Source organism: Mustela erminea, chromosome 8 (assembly GCF_009829155.1).
Source record: "Mustela erminea isolate mMusErm1 chromosome 8, mMusErm1.Pri, whole genome shotgun sequence".
NCBI lineage: Eukaryota > Metazoa > Chordata > Mammalia > Carnivora > Mustelidae > Mustela > Mustela erminea.
The window spans coordinates 17,202,292-17,228,382 of record NC_045621.1 but is presented as its reverse complement, the minus strand read 5'-3'; the positions used below and the strand labels follow the sequence as shown (position 1 = coordinate 17,228,382).

The 26,091-nt window shown below is 40.5% G+C and overlaps 1 protein-coding gene across 6 annotated transcripts in view; it reads left to right on the top strand.

Moving 5' to 3' along the window:
- Window positions 1–26,091, top strand: part of INO80D (INO80 complex subunit D) — a 65,135-nt gene that overhangs the window by 26,647 nt on the left and 12,397 nt on the right. For all 6 annotated transcript variants that reach the window (XM_032354538.1, XM_032354535.1, XM_032354534.1 and 3 more), the window contains 4 exons: window positions 4,720–4,828; window positions 15,318–15,542; window positions 21,497–21,606; window positions 23,170–23,303. In XM_032354538.1, the coding sequence (XP_032210429.1) occupies window positions 4,720–4,828; window positions 15,318–15,542; window positions 21,497–21,606; window positions 23,170–23,303 (578 nt within the window). The remainder of the gene's footprint in view (window positions 1–4,719; window positions 4,829–15,317; window positions 15,543–21,496; window positions 21,607–23,169; window positions 23,304–26,091) is intronic.

The following is a 26,091-nucleotide window of genomic DNA, read 5'->3' as shown; positions in this document are numbered from 1 at the left end:
AGTGTATATAGCCAACAGACTGACTTTGGGGACTCTATTCCTATGGGTGAAGAAAATACCAGAATGTGAGGATATGTTTATTGTAGCATTGCTGGTAGTATTAAAAGTCCTCAAACAATATAAGTAGATGTGCCCATGTTATATTACCAAGGAGAAAAAAATCCATAGGTATTATATTACCCCATTTTTATAAAAATAAAAGTGAAAAGGGGCGCCTGGGTGGCTCAGTGGGTTAAAGCCTCTGCCTTCAGCTCAGGTCATGGTCTCAGGGTCCTGGGATCAAGCCCTGCATCAGGCTCTGGCTCAGCAGGGAGCCTGCATCCCCGCCCCCCCCCCACCCCCCTGCTTCTCTGCCTGCCTCTCTGCCTCCTTGTGATCTCTTTCTTTCTGTCAAATAAATAAATAAAATCTTAAAATAAAAAACAAGGGACATCAGTGTTATCTATCGATCAGGCATATGGACAGATAGATGTAACGCCTGTTGGGTGTAAGCCCAGGTCTCTAAAGCTTGAGTTGTTATGCACGACGAGGCTGTTAACACTGACTGTCAAAGGGAGGACAGAATTAGACTGGTTGTTTTCATGGAGATGGGGATGGCAGCTCTTCTGATACTAGAATTTTATATTGTTTCACCTGTTACTAAGCCATGTGTGACTTTTGATAATTAAAACAACTAATAAAACTTAGAGAAAAGGTATAGAGGAAAAAAAGTAAAACACCCAAATCTTATTAATACCCGTTTGTTAATACCTTAGTATATTTCATATCTGTAAAATTGGGTTCCTGCTATACATACGTTTTATAACCTGTTTTAAAATTTTTCATGATGTATTGTGAAGGTAGTAATTTTTCATACACAATGTAATTTGTCACAGCTGAATTCTTTCTCTAATTTAGGTTGTTTCCAGTTTATATTATTATAAAGTGTTGTAGCTGTATAGCCTCATAGTAAAATGATTACTGTCACATCTTTAATTTTTCCTTCAAACAGATTCCTAGAAGCAGAATTGCTATTCCAAGCTTTTGCATTTTTTTTTAAAAGCTTTTTGATACATGTTGTCGGATTTTCCCTCAGAACTGTTCTGTCACAATACCCTTCTTTCAGCAGGATATGAGCATGACAGTTTCTGTACATCTTTACAGTACTGGATATTGGTTATTATTGTGCCTTTGCAAATTGATAGAAAATTTGCTTTAATTTGCATACCTTAGATCAGTGCTTCTCAGATTTTTGGCCTTAGCATCCCTTTACACCTTAACATGATTGAGGACACCATAGAGCCTTTGTGTATGTGAGTTACATTTGTTGATATTTACTGAATTAGAAGTTAAAATTGAGAAATTTTTTAAATGTTAGTGTATTTTTTAAACATGGTAACTTGTTCTTTTTATGAAATAGCTATGTTTTCTGAAAAGAAATATAATGAGAAGAGCATCATTATTTTACATTGTTTTATAAATCTTTTTTTTTTTTAAATTTTATTTATTTATTTGACAGAGAGAGACCCAGCTAGAGAGGGAAGACAAGCAGGGGAAGAGGGAGAAGCAGGCTTCCTACTGAGCAGGGAACTGATCAAGGGTTTGATCCCATGACCCTGGGATCATGACGTGAGCCAAAGGCAGACGCTCAACAGCCAAGCCACCCAGGCGCCCCTTGTTTTGTAAATCTTAAAAAAATGTGTGATTTGCTGGAAGACAGCTAGATTCTCCTGTCTGCTTCAGCATTCAATCTGTCATGATATGTGGTTTTGATTAATATGTGAAAATATGGCTTACACGTAGTAGTTGGAAAAGGGAAGAATATTTTACTAGCTTTTAAAAAAAAATAATTGTGGATATTCTTATTTGATCCTACGCCAAAATATGACAAATGGTAGTTTCTTAAAGATTAGTTGCGAAATCTGAAACCATGTCAAGGAATTTTGGAAGCCATTACATTAAAGTCCATTGATCTGCTTTGCACTTTGAATGGATCTTTTTACCCATGCGTGATTTTGTAACACCATACACTGGTAATTTGGAAAATACTGGTTTACCTAGTTAAGCTCATGTTCCAAATGTGGACATAATTAATTATACAAAATTTTAAAAACCACATTTGTGGGATCCCTGGGTGGTTTCATCAGTTAAACATCCAACTCTTGATCTCAGCTTAGGTCTTGATCTCAGGGTTGTGAGTTCAAGCCCTGGGCAGGGCTCCATGCTAGGTGTGAAGCCTACCCAAAAACAAAACAAAATCACGTTCATTAATACTGCCAGCAGTCTCAATCGGAAAACTCTGTTAGAAAGTTGTCATAGACTTAGTGATGACTTCCAAGTTTTCAAAAAACAAAAATCAAGCGTTCAAGTGAAAAATCTGAATTTCGGCAGCAAATCCTGTCCCTTGTTCTCCTTGAAGTGACAGTTTCGCTGTGTTCATTTTAGAAAAATCCAAGTCTTAATAACCAGCGCTTGTCAGTAGCTCTTTCAAATAAAAATGATGTTGAATGGGAAAAACAGCTAGTTGAGGTCATAGTTACACCAGTGCTGCCAGTGCTTTCCTACAAGACAACCACCATACGCCTTCGGGGTGCAGCATGGGGGCCTTCTGACTTCACATGGGGTTACAAAGACTGGTGTGAGGATGTGTTGTCAAGAACTAAGATTTAATAAAATGAACAGTCTTTAATATACCAAGATTTTCAAGGATATTCTTTTTTTTTTTTTTTTTTTAAGATTTTATTTATTTGTCAGAGAGAGGGAGAGAAAGCACAAGCAGGGCAAGCGACAGGCAGAGGGAGAAGCAGGCTCCCCACCAAAGTGTGGGGCTCAGTCCCAGGACCCTGGGGTCATGACCCGAGCTGAAGGCAGATGCTTAAGTGACTGAGCCACCCAGGCGCCCTAAGGATAATATTAAAACTTATTTATTTATTATTTATTCATGTAACTGCACGTCATGGTGTGAAACAGAGTGACTGCTTGTGTAGTTTGGTGCTACTGCAGGGAGGAAGGTCATAGGGAGAGGGAGCAGCAGGGTGTCCCACACAGGACTCCAGCCCAGGACCTTGGGATCATAACCTAAGTCGAAGGCAGCCCCCCTTTTATTTTTATTTTAATTTTTTTAAATTTAAGCATATTAGGGTCCTAGGTTTTCAAAACAAAGGTTACTCTGGAGAAGCCAGAAGTTGTAATGCACTGTTATGACCAAGTGTAGCCTGCCTTCATGTCAGCAAAGAATACTCAAAGAAAAATGCGATCTTATAACCAGGTTTTACAGTCTTGTCTGCACTGGTTATCTCAGTTAGTTATATTAAAACTAGTGATAATGAAGCCAAGATCAAAGGTTTGCTTTATTGGACAGTTAATTTCACAAAAGAAACACTTCCATCTTAGTTTTTACAACTTAGGTCTTGGCTTTTTCAGAGAAGATAGAGATGACTTAGTAGAAATATTTATTAATTACACAAAAATGATAAAAAATAATTCATATCCTAATTTTAAAAGATACCTTAAGTGTCACTTTGTGTTTGAAAGACCTCGCCTTTCAATATCCTGTCCTGGAGCTAATGCTATTCTGATTACTTGTTTACTTTTTTTTTTTTTTTTACCACTAATTATTTAAAAGAAAGTAACCTTTTTTTTTTTTTTTTTTTTTTGGGAGAAACGTACTTTTTAAGGTGACCTAACTTGGGTAGTCATCTTAGAACTAGATTTGAGGTTTCTTTATGCCAGTGGCAATGTGTTAGTTAATTTTAAGCATTTATAATTTGCATTTCGATTCCCCTTTTCTTAATTTCCCTATTTGGCCCATGTAAACTTATTTAAATTATAGAAGCGACCTCTGAGGTCCCTTCTAACAGATGGTTTTTTGGTTTTTGAGGGTCTCAAGAAGGAAGACTGATTACTAGTTCTCAAGGTATCTCATTCAAGTGTAGTAGCGGTATATTAAAGTTACGCATGTTAGACTGTGCAACGTGGGTCCTTATTGAGGCCTTTTCAAGATACAAAACTTCCAAGAAGGTTAAACCTTTATGTTGGAAGCTAATAATTATCCAGTCGTTAGAATTAGTAGCCTCTAACAAAATAAGTAAGCATTGTTCATCCTGTATTTCTTTGTTTTCCCCTCTAAACTTGTTTTTCAAAATGCTGCCCAATGTGACAGCTCTTGTTTAAAAGAATTCAAAGAAAGCCCAGGCCACAGTAGAAACAGAATATTGACCTCTTACCCTTCCCTCTTCCTGCAGAGGGCAAGAGCTGGGGCATGGCCCTGCCTGGTGGATGGAGTCCTTTTCCTCTGGAGGTGTTGGAAAAGGGGATGGATGAAGTTATCCTAGGGCCCTCCTTCGTGGAAGTGTAGCGTGAATCCACCAGTATATTTCGACTTCTTTCTTACCTGAACATACATTACCCTTGTTTTATAGTTTTTCGGACATTACGTGTCATGTTTAATGTATGGAAAGACTTGAACTCTCTGCTTATGTTTCTACTCCATCTGTGAAGTGTCTGACAAAGAAGTTCATCCTTGCAATACAGCTTTTTTTGTTACAGTGTCATTTTTTGAAACCTGAGTCTATGTTACACGTCATTATTAATATTTTTATCAGAATAGGGAGGCATTTATTCATACAGCGGTAGTATGTGCTGTAGGCTTTGGGTTATACATTTTGGGTAGCTTTTTTCCTAAATTTTAAATAAAAATGCATTTTTGTCTAACTTGCAATATCTTGTCATACGTCCCAGGGTTGGACTGGTCGGAAGAGAGCGGAGAGGAGCCAGAGGACTCAGAGCAGGCCTCACCGTACCGGGTGGCGTGGTCCATCCGAGAAACCCTCAGATACGAGAGACATACGTAAGCTTTCCTTTTTGGTTTTATTCTCCAGTTACGCCTGTAGTAGCCTGATGTTTTACTCTCTATGCTAATTCTTTTATCTCATTGGATCTAGTTTTATTGTAATGGAGGTAAAACAGATTCCACTTGGGAAGAAATGTACTATATTGTTTGAGGAAAGCTACTTTTCAGTTTTCTTGGTAAATTTGTTTCTGTACCTTTCCCATTTATCACTGAAGGAACCGATTGGAATAGAATTTAGAATGAAAATGGACCTTTGAGTTACCTAGGCAGATTCAGTCATCTTACAGAAGGGGAGCCCAAGGGCGAGGCAGTCTAAGGAACTGGCTTGTGGCCCCAGGGCTACTTGAGTCCCGTGGCCTGACTTCTCTTGATCGCCTTTGGCCCGATCCCTGTAGTAGCTAGGACAGTTTACTTCAGCTCTGTCTTCCACAAGATTGAGCCATTCTTTAATCCTTTCTTAAGCGCTGGGTATTTCTAATGTGCCAAAGGGTTTTCACGATAATGTCATTAGAGGTGCTTGCTTTCTGCCTTATCCGAAAGCTGTGGGTTGATGAATACACAACCCCTTCCGTGACCGTGAGAAAGCCCTTTCTGTTTCAGGGGACTGTCCTAGGGATTCACTCAGTATAGTGGGGCCATTCCGAGATAGATCCTTGTCTGTGGAGTCAAAAGATGGCCCTCAGACTCAGCTTTTTTTTTTTTTTTTTTTTAACTATTATGGTTTGAATAGATGTTAGGCAAGATAGAGGTGAGACCAGCTGTCTGCCCCAGGCCAGCTCCTAGACTCTCACAGTATCGTCGTATGGACATAAATCTCTAGAGCCTGGTTTTTTGGTTTATAGGCTTAAAATACGATGCGTTAGTATACCCAGAGCTGATGAGGCTCAGAGAACTGATTCTCTAGAGACTAATGTAAACACCAAAATGCCAGTTTACAGTGAGAAATAATCATTAAATAATAAAAATGTTCATTAAGCAAAACTACATGGGGACCTGGTCTGGGCCTGGACGAAGAGTTAGCGGATTTACTAAGGTCAGGTGCGTGCCCCCCCCCCCCAGGTAGGATTGGAGAATGCTGCTGTCTTCCCTCTCCAAGGTTCCATTTTATGTATCAGTCAAGACTGTATCCTTCCCATTAGCATAATTCTTTTTTACAGATAAAGGACAGTTGAACTTAACACTCTCACAGTTACAGATGAGATCAGTCAGGTCGTTGTTCGTGTCAGCTCAGCTTGATTTGGGATATTTTGAGTTAATTCTGCAAATGGCTGTAACTGAGGAAACGTACCTTAGCTTAGCACAGTACCTGGCACCTAGGAAGTGGATGTAAGTGGTAGCGAAGATTCCCGTTGGAATTCTCAGATGACCTGAACGTCGGTATGGGCTGGGTTTGCTCTTATTAGGAGAGACGTAGTTTCTGTTTCTGTCCTCTCTTCCGGCAGACTTTTCAGAAGATTTCAACCATTTCATTTTCCTTCCTCCCTGTAGCGTTTCGCTTTCTTGGTTGCTTCTGCCAGCTGCCTTGCTCTTTGCCTTACCACGATGCACTTTTCCTAGTTCTTCTTTTCCTTCAGAGTATTTGTCTCTTTTTACACGGCTGTCCTCACTTCTTGTCCCCCTGTCACTTTAGTCTTTTCCCTTCATTTATTCATTGATTTATTCACTCATTCAGTGTATTCTCGTTGAATTCTCATGTGCTAGGCACGGGGCACGCCATATTGTTTCCCTTGGGTGAAACGTGGATTGACTTGGTTCCCGGCCCTTTCCTTGTCTGCGCCTCCATGTCTGTGTCCGCCACTGTGCCCCTGTCATGGGAACCTTTGTCTTGTATCAAAACCACCCATGGAACACGTTTCAGTTTCTTGTTGAAGCTACCTGTCTTTTATTTTACCTTGTTCTGAAGTGTAGCCGAGAATGGACAGCTATAGAAAATGGGCCCCACCTAGCCTGTCCATTATATCTTCAAGAAGTTTTTGCCATTTAAAATTTCTTAGACGGTTTTACCATTTAAAAGTCCTCCGTGACGGGGGCCTGGGTGGCTCAGTTGGTTAGGTGTCTGCCTTTGGTTCGGGTCATGATGCCAGGGTTCCGGGATCGAGTCCCTTGTTGGGCTCCCTGCTCAGCGAGGGGGAGTCGGCTTCTCCCTCTTCCTGCTCTTGTCCTCACTTATTCTTTCTCTCTCCCTCTCAAATAAATACATAAAATCTTTTAAAACATAATAAAATAAAATTCCTCCAGGAGTTCATCCAGTTTTTGGAAGAAAAACTGATAGCAGTCTGATCACCATTCTCTGCCGCCTGCCCACCTGCTTCCCCACCAAACCTGCTTTTCATGAATTTTCTTGCTAAACCAGAATTATGCTTGAAGAAATTTTAGGGAGAAAGTTTGGCTCCCTCCACCCCCCCGCAAGTATGCCTTATGCCCAGCAAAGGACTCGAATTCACGACCCAGAGTTCAAGAGTCACATGTTCTACTGACTGAGCCATCCAGGCACCCCTGGCCTTGTTTTGGGAAAGATTTCTTGCTTAATTAGTTTAGCTGTAGATGCATGTACCGAAGAAGATCTCGCAGGCTCTTATTTCTATCTCAAGAGCAGAAATAAGTTGGAATCTTAAGTATATTATGAATAGTAATTACTTCTAGTAGGTGCTTACCTTTTCATATTCCTAATTGTGTCTTTGATAGAGAATAGTTCTTGAATTTTTTGAGGTTTATTTTTACTTATTTATTTTTAAAGATTTTATTTATTTGAGAGGAGAGGGAGGGTGCACTAGCATGGGGTGGGGGCAGAAGCAGAGGGAGAAGCAGGCTCCCCACTGAGCAGGGTGCCCAACAAGGGACTCGATCCCAGGACCCTGGCTGGGATCATGACCTGATCAAAGGCGATGCTTAACCAACTGAGTCACTCAGGAACCCAGATTTACTTATTATTAGAGAGAGGGCGCTCGTGAGTGGGGACAGGGACAGAGGGAGAGAATCTTGGAGCCAACTCCGCGCTGAGCCTGATGCAGGGCTCCATCCCATGACCCATGAGATCATGACCTGAACCCAAACTAGGAGTCAGACGCTTAACCAGTGGAGCCACCCAGGCGGCCCCAGTTCTTAATTTTAATGAGTACAATTTATTGGTCTTTTTCTTTATGGGTAATGTATTTGTGACCCATTTAAGAAATCATTGCTTACCCCACAGCTTCACAGTCATGAAGCGATTCTCTACTACTGTCTTCTAGAAGCTTTATTGTTTTACTGACAATCTTTGTAGAAATTTATTTTTGTATAATTTGTATATAATGTGAGGTGTGGTGCTAAGGACATTTTTTTCCTGTGTGGATCTTCTCTTGAACCAGTGCTATTGAAAACACTGTTGATCTTGCGTTGGAACCCTTGGCATGAATCTGTATGTCTCTTTGTTCATTTTCTATTCTTTTTCATTGGTCTTTTTAAAGAACCAACTTTTAGTTTCATTGATTCTCCTTTAGCTTTATTTCATCGCTTTCTGTTCTTATCTGTATTACTTCCTTCTTTGTTTTGGTTTCATTTGTTTGTCTTTTTCAAGTTTTTGAGGGGATAGCATAAACCTGGGATCTTCCTTGTTTCTTACCATAGACGTTTGGTGCTGTACATTCCCCTCTACATGTGTTACAATCTCCGTAATGCATTGCTGTTGTATTTAAGCAGTTAATTGTCTTTTAAGGGTATTTAAAAGAAAAATACTCTTTTGTATTTCACCCATATATTTACAATTTCTCGGGTTCGTTCTTCTTTGACTAGTTCATATTTCTGTATGATGTCATTTTCTTTCTGTGTGAATGGTTCACTTTAACATTTCTTTTAGTGCCGCTCTTCTGGTAGTGAATTCTTTTAGCTTTTATGGCTGGAAAAGTCTTTCTTTTGCCTTCATTTTAAAAAATTTTATTGACTACGCCACTGTTGGGGGAGGTGCAGAGGGAGAGGGAGGCTGGCGTAGAGACTGATGTGGGACTCAGTCTCACAACCCTGAGATCATGACCTGAGCTGAAATCAAGGGTTGGGCACTAAACTGACTGAGCCACCCAAGCGTCCTTACATGCCTTTTTAAATTTTTTAATTGAAGTATAATTGACCCATAATGTTGGATTAGTTTCAGGCGTCTAACAGTGATTTGACAAGTCTGTATGTTACACTCTGTTCACCACAAGTGTAACTCCTGTTCGTCACCATACAACCCTTCTACCATCGACTGTATTCCCTAGGCTGTACCTTTTATTCTCATGACTTACCGCATCACCGGAAGTCTGCACCTCCCTCTCTTTTTTATCCCATTTTGCCCGTCTCCATACCTTTCTCCCTTCTGGCAACCACCAGTTTGTCCTCTGTATTTATGGGTCTATTCCTGCTTTGTTTGGTTTGGTTTTTTAGGTTCTACATATAAGTGCAATATGTTATCTGTCTTCTCTGACTGATTTCTCTTAGTATAATACCCTTCATCCGTAGTTTTAAACCATTTGTGTAATTCTTTTTCTTTGTTTCTTGTGCTTGTCGTTCATTGAACTTTTTGGATCTGTAGGTTTATGATTTTCATGAAATTTAGAAAAATGTTACCCTAGTTTTCTTGAGTTATTTTTCTTCTCCCTTCTATTTGAGAGACTTAGTTAGGCATATTTTAGGCCACTTGAAATTAATTCCATTATTGATCTTCCGTTCACTTTTTTAAAAACTTACACTCCATTCATTTTTCTCCCCAGTCTGTTTTTTCCTGTGTTTCTTTTCTTTCTTTCTTTCTTTTTTTAAAAATATTTTATTTACTTATTTGACAGAGCGAGAGAGCACAAGCAGGGGGAACAGCAGAGGGAGAGGGAGAAGCAGGCTCCCCGGTAAGCTAGGAGCCCAATTCGAGTTTTGATCCCAGGACCCTGGGATCACGACCTGAGCCAAAGACAGATGCTGAAGCATCTGAGCCACCCAAGCACCCTTGTGTTTCATTTTGAAAAGTTTCTAGAGCTATCTTCAGGTTCATTAATCTTTCCTTTTGTGGCATCTAACCAGCCATCAATCCCACTCAGTCTGTTTTTTCATATTAGACATTGTATTTTTTATCTCTAGAAGTTTGTTTTGGAATATTGTCCATGTCTCTCCTTAATGCGGTCATGATTACTTTACCGTCTCAAACATGTGAAATATGATTATAATAACTGTTCTTTGATTCTTGGTTTACTAATTCTGTCATGTATATCATTTCTACATCTGTTTCTGTTTGATTTTTCTTTCTTTCTTTCTTTTTTTTTTTTTTAAGATTTATTTATTTATTTATTTATTTGACAGACAGAGATCACAAGCAGGTAGAGAGGCAGGCAGAGAGAGAGAGAGGAGGAAGCAGGCTCCCTGCTGAGCAGAGAGCCCGATGCGGGACTCGATCCCAGGACCCTGAGATCATGACCCGAGCCGAAGGCAGAGGCTTAACCCTCTGAGCCACCCAGGTGCCCCTGATTTTTCTTTCTTATAGGTCCTAGTTTTCTGTTTCTTTGAATGTGATAATTTCTTTTTTAAAAGGTTTTATTTATTTATTTGACAGAGATCACAAGTAGGCAGAGAGGCAGGCAGAGAGAGAGACAGAGGGGGAAGCAGGCTCCTTGCTGAGCAGAGAGCCCGATGTAGGGCTCGATCCCAGGACCCTGAGATCATGACCTGAGGTGAAGGTAGAGGCTTTAACCCACTGAGCCACTCAGGCACCCCTGAATGTGATAATTTCTTATTAGCTGCCAGACATTGTTAATTTTACTTACTTGATTCTGGTATTTTGTCTTCCTTTAAGAGCTTTGTTTGGGGACATACTTAAAATACTTCGAAATAAATGTGAGTCTCGCTTTTTAGATTTCATGAAATAGGGCCATAGCAGCCTTTAGCGGAGGGCTCATTTTACCCCCACTTCAGCGGCGGTCTGCTCCTGAGTGGCCTACGCAGTGCCCAGCAAGTTGCAGCTGTTTCCCCTTGAATGATGAAAACACAAACTAGACCTGCTCTGTGGGAGTCTGGCCTTCTCTTTCAGGCGGTTCACACCCTCCTGCACTGATCGGTGCTCAAGTGAAGAACTGAGAGGGCCCTGTAGGTCTTCAGATGCCGCCTTCTGTGCCCGTCTCTCCTCCCCAGTTCTCTGTCCTAATTCCAGCATTTCTGGGTTAGTTAGATGTGGGTGCGCACGCCAGATAAATACCTTGTGTCTGAAATGTAACTGTGAGGTATGTATGGGCTAGCGAACAAACTCGTGTCTTCAGTATTTAAGTGGTGTTGAGGTTATGAACATGAAGAATTTCCATACTGAGGATGAGGTCTGGGGAGAGAGAGAAGAAAAGGAGGAAAACAACGCGAGGAAGCAGGGCACTAGCAAGTTGGACGATGAAAGGAAGGAAGAATAAATTGTTTTTCTGCAGGAGAGCGATCTAGTAAGATCAGACTGAAAAATACTTGTTGCGTTCCTACATTAATTAACCCAGATTGGATACTTCTTGTTCTTCTATGCTGCTAGATTCAACTTATTAATATATTTTGCCTCTGAAGTCATTAAGATTTTCCTATAATTTTCCTTTTGTTATATAGTCCTTGTTAATAAGTTTTTGGCGTCAAGTTTAGGTTAGCTTAATTAAAAGAATATTCCCTTGGGGCACGTGGGTGGCTCAGTTGGTATATTATCAGACTCCTGATTATGACTCAGGTCACGATATTGGGGTTGTGGGGTCGAGCCCTGCATTGGGCTCCATGCTTAGTGTGGAGTTAGCTGGAGATTTCTTTCCCTCTGCCCTTTCCCCTGCTTGGATGCTCGATCTCTCTCTAAAATAAATAAATAAAATCTTTAAAAAAAAATTCCTCTCTTTTTGGACAGTTGGAATATTTTGTGTGTGATTCGAATTATTTTTTTCTTTGACTCTTGCTAGAGCTCATGGTAAAAGTGTTTAGGCCAGGAGTTTTTTGCATGTATGTATTCAATAAGTGATTTGATTCTAGATAATAGATACGGGTTCGGTATCTAATAATAATACTTATGCTTGTATTGTGATTTCAGTTAGGTCATTTCTTTCCGTTCTCTTCCCAACCTTGGGAGGTAGGTGAGCCAGCTCTCCTTGATTGCACAGATGGGGAAAGAGAATACTGAGAATGCAGTAGGCGGCAGGCCTGTTGCTGCTGGGAAACAGTGGCCGCTGGCCTTACTCTGCCTGGAATGCTACTCTTCCTCCACAGCCAGGTGTGAAATACGAGTGTTACCAGCATCTTGGAAGTGGGAGGCATGTTGGAGATTTTCTAGTTAAGGACACGCCGGGGACAGTCCGTGGACCTGTGCGGGTCTGCAGACTGTGTCTTACTGGTCTTCAGCAAGAGAAGCGTGAAACTTCTGCATAAGCTTTGAAAAAAATTTTTTTTAAAAGATTTTATTTATTTACTTGACAGGCAGAGATCATAAGTAGGCAGAGAGGCAGGCAGAGGGGGTTGGAACAGGCTCCTTGCTGAGCAGAGAGCCCAATGCGGGACTCGATCCTAGGACTCTGGGATCATGACCTGAGCCGAAGACAGAGGCTTTAACCCACTGAGCCACCCAGGTGCCCCTGAAAATTTTTATTACAATGATGGCGCATGCCTCAACATCCAGGTGCATCTGTGCATTCACTGTCAACTTGAGAACTGCCGATCTGGTGTGTCCTCCCCGCCGTAAGAGAGTCTTTCCAAATAACAGCTTTGGCAAGTGATAATCTACCTGAGCTTTACTTTCCCTTTAAGACTTACAGTTTCTCCTCTCTTTCTTTTTTCTATTAATAGCCCTTCCATTCTCCTAGTTATGCAAGTTCAAAGTCATTGAGTCATTATCGACTTTCTTTTTTTTTTTTTTTTAAAGATTTTATTTATTTATTTGATAGAGCGAGACCACAAGTAGGCAGAGAGGCAGGCAGAGAGAGAGGAGGAAGCAGGCTCCCTGCCGAGCAGAGAGCCCGATGCGGAGCTCGATCCCAGGATCCCTGAGATCATGACCTGAGCCGAAGGCAGAGGCTCAGCCCACTGAGCCACCCAGGCGCCCCATTATCGACTTCTTATCCTTCATATCCAGGCACCAAATTGAGCTAATTCTTTTATGGTAATGGCCTTATAGGTCTTGTTCTTTCTACTATCTCTGTGGCCTTTCAGTTGCAGTGCCGCCCGTCCTTGAGTTGGCCAGCGGCTGGCTCGGAAGTCAGTCCCTTCGTTCTTGGGCTCCTCTTTATCATTTCCAGCAGTTTGTCCCACTGCTGTTGGACACCTCATCTGCACTCTGCCTTCTTCACGTCTGAAACGCGATGTATTTCCTGCCCCGGGTCTGCTCGTGTTCTTCTTCCTGGTCTCGGCTGACGGAAATGGCCGCATGATGAGTGTCCCTCGCATCCTCCCGTGCCGGGTGACAAGGTCTGCCTTTCATACGTGCAGGATCCCTTTCCTCTTCTGCAGTCCGGCTGCTGCTGCCCTCGTGTGGGTTCTTGTTACCTGTTTCCTGGAGTTTTATGCTAACTTCCTCCCTGCCCTCTTTCCTATCACTTCCTCACTTTTTCTTTTTCTTCTTCTTCTTTTTTTTTTTTAAAGATTTATTTATTTATTTATTTGACAGACAGAGATCACAAGTAGGCAGAGAGAGGAGGAAGCAGGCTCCCCGCTGAGTAGACAGCCCCGATGCGGGGCTCGATCCCAGAGATCCCTGAGATCATGACCACCCAGGCGCCTGTCTTCCTCATTCTGCCTGCTGTCAGTGCAGTCTTTCTTGTGCACGGTTCTGTTATTGTTATCTGTTTTCTTCAAACTCTATGAGGTTCTTCACTGCTGGTAGAATAAAGGTTAGTTTTAGAAAGTTTGCCTTACCCACTGCATTCCCCATGTACGCCACGTCTTAGCCAAAGCAAGCTACTTACTACTTGATGTTCTCTATCCTGTCCATCTCTGAAGCCCGGCTTGTATTCGTTTATCCTTGTGAGGTACCCTTTTTCTTCAAATTCTACCCTTTCTTCACAGTTCGGATCTGTTGGCATCTCCTCTGCCGAGCCTCTCATCCAGCAGTCTTGCTCGTGAACTTTAATAGCACGTTAGCCATACCTAGACCTCTCTATGTTCTCTGCCTCACATTGAAGATATTTATAGTATCTACCTGCTTAACTGGGACTCCCGAATGAAAACCTGGTGTGGGACTTCAGGGAACAATTCAAAATAAAGATTCCTGGGCCCCATTCCGTGGAAATTCTGGTTCAGTAGATCTAGGGTAGGTCTTGGGATCTCAAATTGTGAAAAACTCCTAGATTTTTCTAATTGGAGATCATCAGATATTTGAGTCATTGGTCAGCCTGCCCCATTGTTTTAGTTATTGTTTTTAGTTATTGTTACTGTTACTAGTTATTGTTTTGATTGTCTTTTGAATTGTTTAACTTTGGGGATCTGTTTATCTTGTCTAAACTGCACTGCAAACTGCTTAAATTATTTTTCTCCTTTATAGGACTCTGTGTAATAGACATTATAGCAAATGTTGAATGTTAAATAAATGAAAAGATTGAAGTAAGATCCTTCACTTGGTGTTTTTGTAGTAGCTGCTATACTGAAGAGAACATGTTTCTTAGGACTTACTTCTTAGACCAGAAATTTGCAAACTGGGGAGTTCATGGCTGGCTAAGTCCCTTAAAGTGTCTGCCTTTGGCTTAGGTCATGATCCTGGAGTCCTGGGATTGAGCTCAGCAGGGAGTTTGCTTCTCCCTCTCCTTCTGCCCCTTGCCCTCTCTCCTGCTCTGCTTCCTCTCTCTTTCTCAAAATTTTTAAGAAATCTTTTTTAAAAATGGTATCTCATGTTAAGAAAATAATAAAAATTATTATAGAATGAATGGTTCAGTGGGTTAAAGCCTCTGCCTTTGGCTCAGGTCATGATCCCGGGATCTTGGGATCGAGCCCCACATTGGGCTCCCTGCTCAGTGGAGAGCCTGTCTCTCCCTCTCTTTCAGCCTACTTGTGTTCTGTCTGCCAAATAAATAAATAAAATCTTAAAAAAAAAAACCAAAAAACAGGACATGTAAAAAGGCAGCTCTTTGATAAGGCACTGGTGGAATTCACTGTTCTGTTTCTGGTATGACCTGTTATGAAATTACACTGAGTGTTTCCGCATAACTGCCGTGTCATTTACTCAGACGTTTTGGTAAGTAAAGGTAAAGAAACTGTTTTCTTCCCGAGAACCCCAAGTCCCTTAACATTTGAAAGACCCTGATGCACTGTGTTGATATTGGCATGCTGGAAAGGTGAAGCGTCTGAAAGCGCAGGGTGGGCTCTGCTGCCTTCTTCATTGTCGAAATAGTGTCCTTCCCTTCAGCCCCACCGGAATTCTCCTCGAATTTTGTGATGTGCTCACCTGCCCCAAATTGTGACCCTTGTGCCTCCGACCCGCTTCTTGACCCGCTTTCCCCCTCTCTAAACCGAGCCGGACGTTTCATCAGTCCCTCCCTTGTCTCCCTGCCCTCTCCAGGTCCGATGACGATGATACGGAGAGTAGGAGCTCCAGGGTGACCCAACTTTGCACTTACTTTCAGCAGAAATATAAGCACCTCTGCCGCCTGGAGCGGGCAGAATCTCGTCAAAAGAAATGCCGGCACACGTTTAGGAAAGCTTTGCTGCAGGCGGCCAGCCGCGAACCGGAGTGCACCGGCCAGCTGATGCAGGAGCTGCAGCGGGCTGCGTGCGGCCGGACCAGGTGAGAGCCCCGCGCCGCCGCCGCCGCCCCTCCGTTTTCTCTGGGTTGCCACAGGCTCGTTGAGGCGCCGCGGACAGTGGGCATCTAAGCCTGAAATATTTGAGCATTGCGTTTTGTTTTCATTGCTCAAAGAAAATTTAACATCACGTGGTAAGAGATCGTCGCCACGAGCTGTCCGTAAAGGTATTGCCGTCACTTTGCCAGAGTTTGAGGAGAATTTATTGGGTAAAGTATTTGAGAATGCTAAAACAATCACAATGCTTAGAGATTTCATGTATTATTTAAAAGTGATATTTACAGTTTTTTTTCTTACTAGAGAAATAGTATTTTATATTTTTTACTTACATTTAAAAAAAAATTTTGTTCCCAGCGTATTTTCTGTTAGTATCTCCATTATCCTGCATATTATGTCTTCAGAAGACTTCATTACATTGCATTTCTTTGGGGGGGGGGAATCTTTTCTGTTTATATTATTAGTCCAAGTATTTGTTGTATTGTAAATCTAGAAAATATAAAAAAAAATGGGAGGATGGGGTTTCCGTAATATCACCGTGCACAGAACAGAGAATGAGCACTGTGAACATTTTGATTATTTCCTTGTAGTCTTTTTTCTCTGTGTGTGTGTACATGTGTGTGTTTGTGTGTGTATGAAATCTTCCACTGAGCCATGTATTTGTATTAAAAAGCAAAATTGAGATCATGCCCTAGGTATATTTTATTTCCTAATTTTGCCCATGTAACATTGGATTATAACTGTTTTCTCGTGATAATAATTCTTTAAAACATGGCTCTTAATGGCTTTGTAATATGGATGTCAGCCCTTGGGCTTTCTCTGTTTTATGTATATATTTAAGTAAAACTGGGTCTATGTTATTTAAAAGCAATGTGCCCATTTTTTCCCTTAAAAATATATCATATAGCCATTCACCTATATTCTCAAAAACTTGTTTCAAAAATATGGTTTATAATGTGTGCGTAGTATGTTATTGTCTGAAAATCCATAAATTGGACATGTAGAAGTTACCTGATACTTCAGTGAAGAAATTGATGGTGTTATCATTTTGGAAATCAGTTTAGGTGGTGAAATCTTAAATCATAATTAGTTATTTAGGTTATATACCTTTAAAAATACTAGCTTAAGAGGCGCCTGGGTGGCTCAGTCATTAGGCGTCTGCCTTCAGCTCAGGTCATGATCCCAGGGTTGTGGGAATGAGCACCGCATGTTGGGCTCCCTACTCAGCAGGGAGTCGGGTTCTCCTTCAGCCCCACAAGCGAGCTTATGTTCTCTCTCTGCTAAATAAATAAATAAAATCTTTAAAAATAAGCTAGCTTAATTGAATTAAAATTTTCCAAAATATCTTCACATTTAATTAAGGTTATTTCCTTAACTATTTTTTGAAAATTATTTTTTTCAGATTAGAAGGCATAGTTCTTTTTTTTTTTTTTTTAAAGATTTTTATTACTTACTTGAGAGAGAGAGAGAGCACACAAATGGAGAGGAGGGGCAGAGGGAGAATCAGGCTCCCCACTGAGCAGGGAGCCCAATGCAGGGCTGGATCCCAGGATCCCGAGATCATGACCTGAGCCAAAGGCAGATGCTTAAACAACTGAGCCACCCAGATGCCCCAGAAGACATAGCTTTTTATGGAGTTTATTATTTCACAATTTTTACTTACTATTTTTTTCAGATAACAACCTTGAAATACACACACACAGACACTTTTATGAGTTTGTATACCATAATATTAGCAGTAGCTTTCTCAAGAAGGTAGGATTATTGATAAATGAAAGTTTAAACAAATTTTCCTATAGTGATCATGAGTCACTGAGGAAAAGGAGTTTAAAACAAAACTTAAAAAAAACCCTTTATTTATAGCCTCTGATCATATTTCTTACGTACCTATATATTTTTTGAAATGTCATTTTGGTTTTACGTATTTTGGTTTTTGTTAATATTTGTTATAAAAAATAACCTATTTTTCAGTTGCATATATCAGAAAGATACTCTACCCCTAAGAGTATTCTGCTGCTTAGGACATTTAGAGTTGTTTGAAACTTGGTGTGTGTGTGTCTCGTATACTACGTTGTGTGTCTCGTATACCTGCAGTATATTACTCACTCTTAGAGCCCCGACTCCTGTGTAGGGGGGAGATAGTGTCCGTTCTAGAATGTCCTTTAAATCTTAGCTTCCATACTCAAGAGACTTAACTTTTCTTAGAGAAACATTTCCAGGTTCCACTACATTAGGTCCCCAATTACATATGCTTATTGTGTTCCGTACTCTGCTTCACTGTCCAGTTGTGTACTAATATTTCTGTCAGGCTAGACAGTCTCTTCTTTTTTAAGGTTTTATTTATTTTGAGAGAGAGCACAAGCAGTGGGGGCAGTGGAGGCAGAGGGAGAGGGAGAAGCAGACTTCCTGCTGAGCAGGGAGCCGGACACAGAATTGGATCCCAGCACCCTGAGATTATGGCCTGAGGCGAAGGCCGACAACCGACAGAGCCACCCAGGCGCCCCAAGCTAGACAGTCATTTTTGCAAGGGCAGGAACAATGTACATTTTGTTCTTAAGTCTCTGGTATTGACGAATGAATGGATAGAATTAAACAAGTGAAGAGTGTCTGTTCTCTATTTGTCGAAAGAATTCACTTGGTTTAACATAGGTTTTGAAATAATGATATCTAACATTTACATTAGCTAATGCTTTCAAGTGTACAATTTCAGTAGAGACCAGTTTTGTCTGGCCTGAAGCTGTCTGTGTAGAGCATTGTATACATTGAATCTAGTATATTATTAGGATCTTATCAAAGATGTAAGGGACTGTCCTCTGAGTTTGAGACACTCGGTATTTGTGTAGAGGACTGTATCTATCTATGATTTTTAACTGGCAGAGTCCCCCTCACCCCCTCCTTTTTTTTCCCTAAAACATTTCCCAAACCTTCATTAGTGATTTTTTAAAAAAATTCATGATAATTAAATATTACTAAATAAATACAAACTCTGATTATTAATTTGATGTCATTTGTTTCTGTCACTCATGATTAGTAAAAAGTTTATTAGTCAGTGCCTCTCTGATAATCATTTAACAGTGTGCCATAATCCTTTGTTGGTGATGGGTAGTTTACTGCTTTACTTACGTTATATTTCAGGCTCACAAAAAATCAGATGTTAGTTGGATAATGTCCTCTGTTTGATGTTTTTGCTTTCAAAGACTGGTTCCACAAAAGACATTTAAAAAGTTGCCTTTAAATGTTTTAGAAGTTAAAATTTTGATGACTGCCTTTTAGTAGATATCCTTTAACATAGAGTTTGGATCTAAATTGAATAACATTATTCTTTCTCATCTAAGAGCTTTGTCATATATATTGGTGAATATGTGGACTAAACCACTGAAATAGCTTAAGTATGTAAACTCAGATCTAGTTATCTTGTAGCCACAGTCCTGCAGGGACTAGTGTTGTTTGTGTAGAAATTTTATTGTAAAAGGGAGATCTAATCATACAAAAGGGAAACTCATAGTAGGTGTTTTCACATTAAAAACTGGGTGGCTCAGTGGGTTAAGCCCCTGCCTTCGGCTCAGGTCATGATCTCAGGGTCCTGGGATCGAGTCCCGCATCGGGTTCTCCGCTCCGCGGGGAGCCTGCTTCCTCCTCTCTCTCTCTCTCTGCCTGCCTCTCTGCCTACTTGTGATCTCTCTGTGTCAAATGAATAAATAAAAAATCTTTAAAAAAAAAAAAAAACATCAAAATGTTTTAGTAATTCTCCTTTTGTTTTGTTGAGATTATTCGGATAATAAAAATCTGTCTAACATCAGGCATTTTTACCGTAATCATCCGGGGGAGGGGGTATTGAAATTCTGACTTCGAGTTTATGTTACCGTTTAAGAGAAAGATTGGCGAGTTGGAACATACCAGCAATTTTACAAAATGAAACCGGTAGTTCCCTTCAAAGTCTAGGATAAAGAAAAAATGAGGGACTGTATTGTACCCGAGGCTTGGTGAATGGCTGAGCAGATTCTTGAAGTGTTCCACAAAAATAATCTATTCAATATAGAGAAATGCCTTCTATTTAAATCTAGACCAAGAGAATTGGGGTAGGCTGCCAAAATAGTATGGCTTCATTTATTTGAAATTGTCTGTCCGGTTTAGAGACATAAGTTATTGGCTCCCTTCCCCACTCTTGTGATTCTGACACATCTGGCAGAACCCTTAATTAAAATGCCTTTGATGGAAGTACCTGGTTCTCTATTTGTATGTACTATTTATATGAAAGTTAGAGTAGAAATTTTATTTAGATTTTCTTTCGATTCATACGTACTTTCGGTTCTGAATAACCTTCTGATTAGTGTAAATCCTCAGATACAGGGGCGCCTGGGTGGCTCAGCGGGTTAAGCTTCTACCTTTGGCTCAGGTCATACTCTCAGGGTCCTGGGATCGAGCCCCACATCGGGCTCTCTGCTCAGCAGGGAGCCTGCTTCCCCCCTCTCTCTCTGCCTGCCTCTCTGCCTACTTGTGATCTCTGTCTGTCAAATAAATGAATAAAATCTTAAAAAAATCATCCTTAGATATAGAAACAGTTCAAAAGGTATTTTATTCATGATGCCTGACGTGTGATTCAGCATATCATGTAGATTTCCTTGTCTACCCTCAGATAGATGTAAAGTCCTACCAGTTTGTGATGCTTCAGAGAGTCAGATATCACAGGACAACTTTGTACTTCTAAGAACTTGAATATTATGTATTTTTAATTTTTAATGTTTGTAATAAACTATGGAAAGATCCACAAACTATTGAAACGAATACTCATTATAGAGGGAGTGGGAACTGGAAAATTGGGACAAGGGAAGCTAGAAAGACTTTTTAAAACATTTTATTTCTTTTATAAAAATTTCCTTGTTTTTGTTTTTTTAAGATTTTATTTATTTATTTGTGTGTGTGTGAGAGAGAGAGCATGAGCAGGGAGAGCGGCAGGCAGAGGGAGAAGCAGGGTCCCAGCCTAGGACGGAGCCGGACTGGGGACTTGATCCCAGGACCCTGGGATCATGACCTGAGCGGAAGGCAGATGCTTAACCCACTGAGCCACCCAGTCGCCCTGAAAGTAGGCAACTCTTTGTTGCCTAACTTTTTATTCTTTGGTTTTTCTGGGACCATGTGAATACATTGCCTACTCATGAATTTAAAAGTAAGAGTCAAATATTTAAATTTTGAGTGTATGGAGGGGAGGGAGGTAACATTTAACGAAAGATGGAATTGCACATATTTTAAGAAGTTTAAAAAATACATCCAAAATGAGAGCAAATCAACCATTTCTCCACGGCATTACACCTTTCTTCTCTATTAGGTCAAGTTTCTTGCACATTTACTATTTAGCAGCTTCACATGACCAGACTCTAATGAGGATAATAACACCAAGAACTAACAACCATTAACTATTTACTAAGTATTAAACTATCCTATATGATAAGTATTTCATATCATGTAGGATAAGTATTTTAGATGTGTTGTATCTTTTGGTGCTTACCTGTCCCCCAAAGGTACTCTTAACTCCACTTTATAGGTGGGGAAGTTGAGGCTTAAGTGAGGTTAAGTAACTTGCCCAAGGTCACACAGCTGGGAAGAGCTGAGATTCCGAATTAGGTCTGATAATCCAGTCTCCTTTTCTTTATCCCTTTTTGTCTCCTTACTGGCCCTTTCTGACGTCAAAGGAACCAAAATACCACTTTAAAAAGAAAAAATAGGCATCGTTGAGATTGAGGATAGTATATAATTACTGGTTTTGTCAGTAGATTGGGGAAATAACTGGAACTGGTCATTGTACCTCATAGTCACCTTTTTATTGAATGAACGTAGGAAGGTAAAATGTTGGTGTTACAGCCTGCCAGCCTAGTGTTGTAAAGTCGCCCTGGATTCTCCCAGCATTCTTTTAAAAATGAATTTTGTCTCTTTGCTTTCTCAGCATGAGCCGGACCAAGTTGAGGGCAATAGAGCCAGCCGCATGCAGTGGAACCGTGAAGGGTGAACGATGCCCGAACAAAGCCCTTCCATTCACCAGACACTGTTTCCAGCGTATCCTCTTTACTGAATGGGGTGTGCACTGAAAAGTATTAACTCATTCAGGGCTAGTATTTTCATTCTTAAGCCGAGTGGATGACTTTTGAAATCTTAACTATTTTTAGTGTGTAAAATTTTTGTGTAACTGCATTTTCATGAAGTCTCCCGATTAATTTTTTTCCACTTCTGTTGTGGATTCTTTTTCAAGAATTATATCAGAATCTGAAAAATTGATAGCAAGTAGCAGGTTCTTCCGGTGGCGCCCACTCAGTTGCAGGAAATCTTGTGCTTACCGTGGTTCTGCATAGCTTCTAGGAGGCAACTACAACACCCGTTCATGGAGAAGGCAAATTGTATTATTCAAAATCTGATTTTAGTCTTCCCAGAAAGTTACATAGTTTTATGGTGTCCCTTTTGCCCTGGGAAGAATTTGCTCTTTGTATTGAACATAATGCTGATTTGAAATGGAAGAAAGATAAACATCACTGACTAGGAAAGAAGATACATTAAGACAGAATATACTCGAGGAAAACCTGCGGTAAAGGGCTTCAGGCTGGTTTTGAAATCTTATTACTCTCACTTTTATTAAACATTTAAAATTGAGTAGCATTTAAAAAATTTATACAGTGGCAGTTACTTGCTCTTCTTTATTATCTTTGACTTTTTGCCCTCCTTTCTGTTCCTGGCATTAAATTTTCACAACTTTTTCAGCAGCACTTTCTATGCACTCAAGGTTTTATAAATAGCCTTAACTATTAAAGTATAAAGGAAAAACAAAGGTGGTCCCTTGATAGGTAGGAAACATGTCTTGAGGAAATGCAGCTAGGGGCGAAACGTTTGGATGTTTAAAAATGTTGATCAAGTAAAGCTGATGATCCAGTTTTAATGATAAAGTTTTGATCTAAAAGTAACTTTCCGTAAGTTGTGAGTTTGAGTTTGATGTTGGAAATGGGAAATGAAAAATCAAATTTGGATAGATGAGCTTTTGTAACTATGTCTTAAAATTTTTATTCTTCTTGATGAGGATTATATATGAAAGTTTTCCTTAAAAGAAAGTGGTATTTTCTAACCATTATAGTGGACTTTCTAGGAGTTCGTGTGTTAAGAATGAAATGACCCTGCTTTTTCCAAATAACAAAAATCAGAATGCCTATAAAGGAGATTCGTATTAGGAGACTTTTAGCAAAGTAGACTCATTTTAGAAGTCTCTTCTGATAAATGCAACAGTGATCATTTCTCATATCAGTAGTTGGCTTGGTTCTTCAGCTTTTATAGATAAGAAAATTTATTACTTAGGAAACACAAATAAGGGAAGAAGAAGGTTTTTTTTTTTTTTCCTTAAAGACTAATTTATTTATTTTGAGAGAGAGCATGTGCGGGCCTGCAGTGAGGGAGAGGCTCTCCAGCCGACTGAGTCTGCTCCCATCACCCTGAGACCACAGCCTGAGCGAAAACCAAGAGTTGGGCGCTTAACCAACTACACCACCGAGGCGCCCCAGAAGCAGGTTTTATATAAAAATTGAAAACTTAAATAATTTGAGTTTCAGTGCGTTATATTCCTAACTTTGAAAACCACAGATATCCTCTTGAACCGCTCTCAGCAGCTTTTCTCAAGTTGCACAGCCAAGTTTGCAGACGGACAGCAGTGCTCTGTGCCCGTGTTCGACATTACACACCAGACCCCGCTGTGTGAAGAACATGCCAAAAAAATGGTGAGTTCAGATTTGATTTTCTGCAGCAAAGACTTTCAAACTTGTGACAGCAATCCACAGTAAAAAGTATTGTTTGCATTAGTTAAAAACTGTGTGTGTATGTAAATATATATGTTAATACAGAAATATGTATATAAAATATTAATATATATATATGCTGGTCCTAATCAATTGGATTAATTTCATAGCCTCATTTAAAAGAAAACTTTTCCAGAAGGTATTTAGTCATTACTTATATATGGTTATTTTGTTTACTATTAATTCCTATTCCATACCTCCCTCCCCCTCAAGGTACATTTTCTTACACTTAACAGATTAACAGATTTTTTTCAAGTTTCCTTTGCCCCATTTCTCTAGATTTTTGCTTTTTTATATATACAATTCGGTGAATGTCATAGATACTTGATGGAATTTCAGCCAGAAGCCAATTTCTTTTGTAATTAAGTGCATTTTTTTTGTTTTTACCCAGATGCTTGCTGAGTGCCACTATTTGCTAGGTAGTATGCAAGGTACAATGCAGTAAAAAGCTGAGTAAGACTATTCTTTCTCTCTGTAAGCATTTTGCACTTTCAGGGGTTCATCAGGGTAGCCGAATGGCCCGGACCAGGATGTAACAGTACAAGGCTGTGCTCCTGGTGTTGCCACCAGCTAAATGTGTATCAGGGACTGTTTTAAGTTAAAAGTCACAACTGAGTATAGCAAACGTTTGTAGCCCATCAGTCCCACAGTGAGAGGCTCACGGCGGATGATGTACAAATCTCTTGGCTCTGCTCTCAGACAGTCTTGAATCCAAACACATTATGCCAGCTTGGCTGCCACCATTCTAGCCTTAGTTGTCCTCACCTTTGCCCGGATGACATGGGTCTCCCTTCCTCTTGCTGTGGCCCTCCCCGCCCCGCAGACATTTGAGTTCATATGCAGTAAAACTCACTTTTTTTGGTCCGCAGTTCTCTGAGTTGGACAACACACACAGTTCTGTAACCATTGCCATAATCCAGATGCACCATTAACCGCCCACATTCTCTTGGGCTGCACCCACCCCTGCAGTCTGCCCCTTCCTCTGTCTCCACTGATGTCTTCCTGCCCGTATAATTTTTACATATTCCAGAATGTCGTATAATTGGAATCCTCCAGTATGTGGCCATGAGAGCAGGCCTTTGAGAATGTACACGTGATCGTTTTAGTTTTCCGGTCAGAACCTTCCGGTGGCTTTCCATCACATCCAGAGTCAAATCCAGGTTTCTCACCTGGCCTGTGAGACTTGCTGATCTGGTCTTTGCAGCTGCACCTTGTACCCCCTTCACCTCTGGAGTTCCAGCCGCATCAGCCTATTATATGATTTTTCAGTTAGTTTGTCTGTTGCCAGTATCCCTCTATTAGAATGTAAATTTTACAAAGGCAGGAACATTTTTTGTTCATTGCTTTATCCCTGGTGTTTAGAACAAAGATGCCCAGGGAGTCACTGTTGAGTAACAGACACGTGGCTGGGAAGGGTTCAAATGAAGAATTAGGTTCAACCAGTAGACAGAACAGCCATTGGTAGAAGCAGCTCAAGCTACAGGAAGTCCAGGCTGACACACAGAACATGGTAAAAGGAGGCCGTGAACAAGTTGGGAGTGAATAGTGTAGGCAATGAACAGATGGCATGAGGAAAGCCTCCAGGGCCTGGGGGTGCCAGCACCCTAGAGGAGCTATGTGGGGGACTACCAGGAGATGGCAGGGCCTCAGTCAGGGGCAGTTCTCTGTGGAGTACCTAGCACATGACCACGACGTTGTTGGGCTACAAGGCATAAACTTAGGAGAATAAGACACACACCTAGAACCAGAACTAGGTGGTATCGAGTGTCTTACAAGTAGGACATGTAGCTCTTGGGCTAGACAGACTTTCTCCTACCTAACACTGGTCCTAGAGGGAGAGCCTGGGATGGGTGCCCAGCATCCTGGTGGGTACCAGTGGTTGCTCAGATACTGTTTGTTGAATTAAATACTGGATCTAGTCAAAGTAGACCTCAAATATTGAGCCAAAGAACTGTAGATGCTGGGAAACAGCCTTTCTTTTTTGTTGTTTGTTTTCTAAATTTGTACATTTGTGACTGGAGTCTGTATTTGTGTTTCGATCCAAATATTTGGCTAGTGTTCACCTTCTTTTGGATTTCCTGAATTGATACTTTAATTTTATTCTTTCTTGTCTTAAATTTGTTTAAGTCTTAATAACTAGTTTTAGTTATTAGTTTTCAAATACTGTTGTCTGTACTCTTTATGTATTTAGTTATGAGTTATTAATGAATTCATTAAACGAAAGGTGGCATCCATTGTAAAAGCCACGATTGTTTTATATACCACCAAGAGATTTTAAAAATGGGGCATGGTGCATTTCTTTTTTTTCTTTTTTTTTTTTAAGATTTTATTTATTTATTTGACAGAGAGAGATCACAAGTAGGCAGAGAGGCAGGCAGAGAGAGAGAGAGGAGGAAGCAGGCTCCCTGCTGAGCAGAGAGCCCGATGCGGGACTCGATCCCAGGACCCTGAGATCATGACCTGAGCTGAAGGCAGTGGCTTAACCCACTGAGCCACCCAGGCACCTGCATGGTGCATTTCTTACCACTTAAAATTTTTGCTTTATATTTATCAAAATAGCTTCTTTAGACTTAATCAGGCATAGGTTTTTATCTTTTCTAATGCTGCTGGTCTAACGTTTCTGCTGTATTACTTGACTAGGAAAGGCAGTGTTTTCTACGTACATCAACTGGAACACAGTTTGGTCTACTTTGTGGTTGTATTCCTTTAT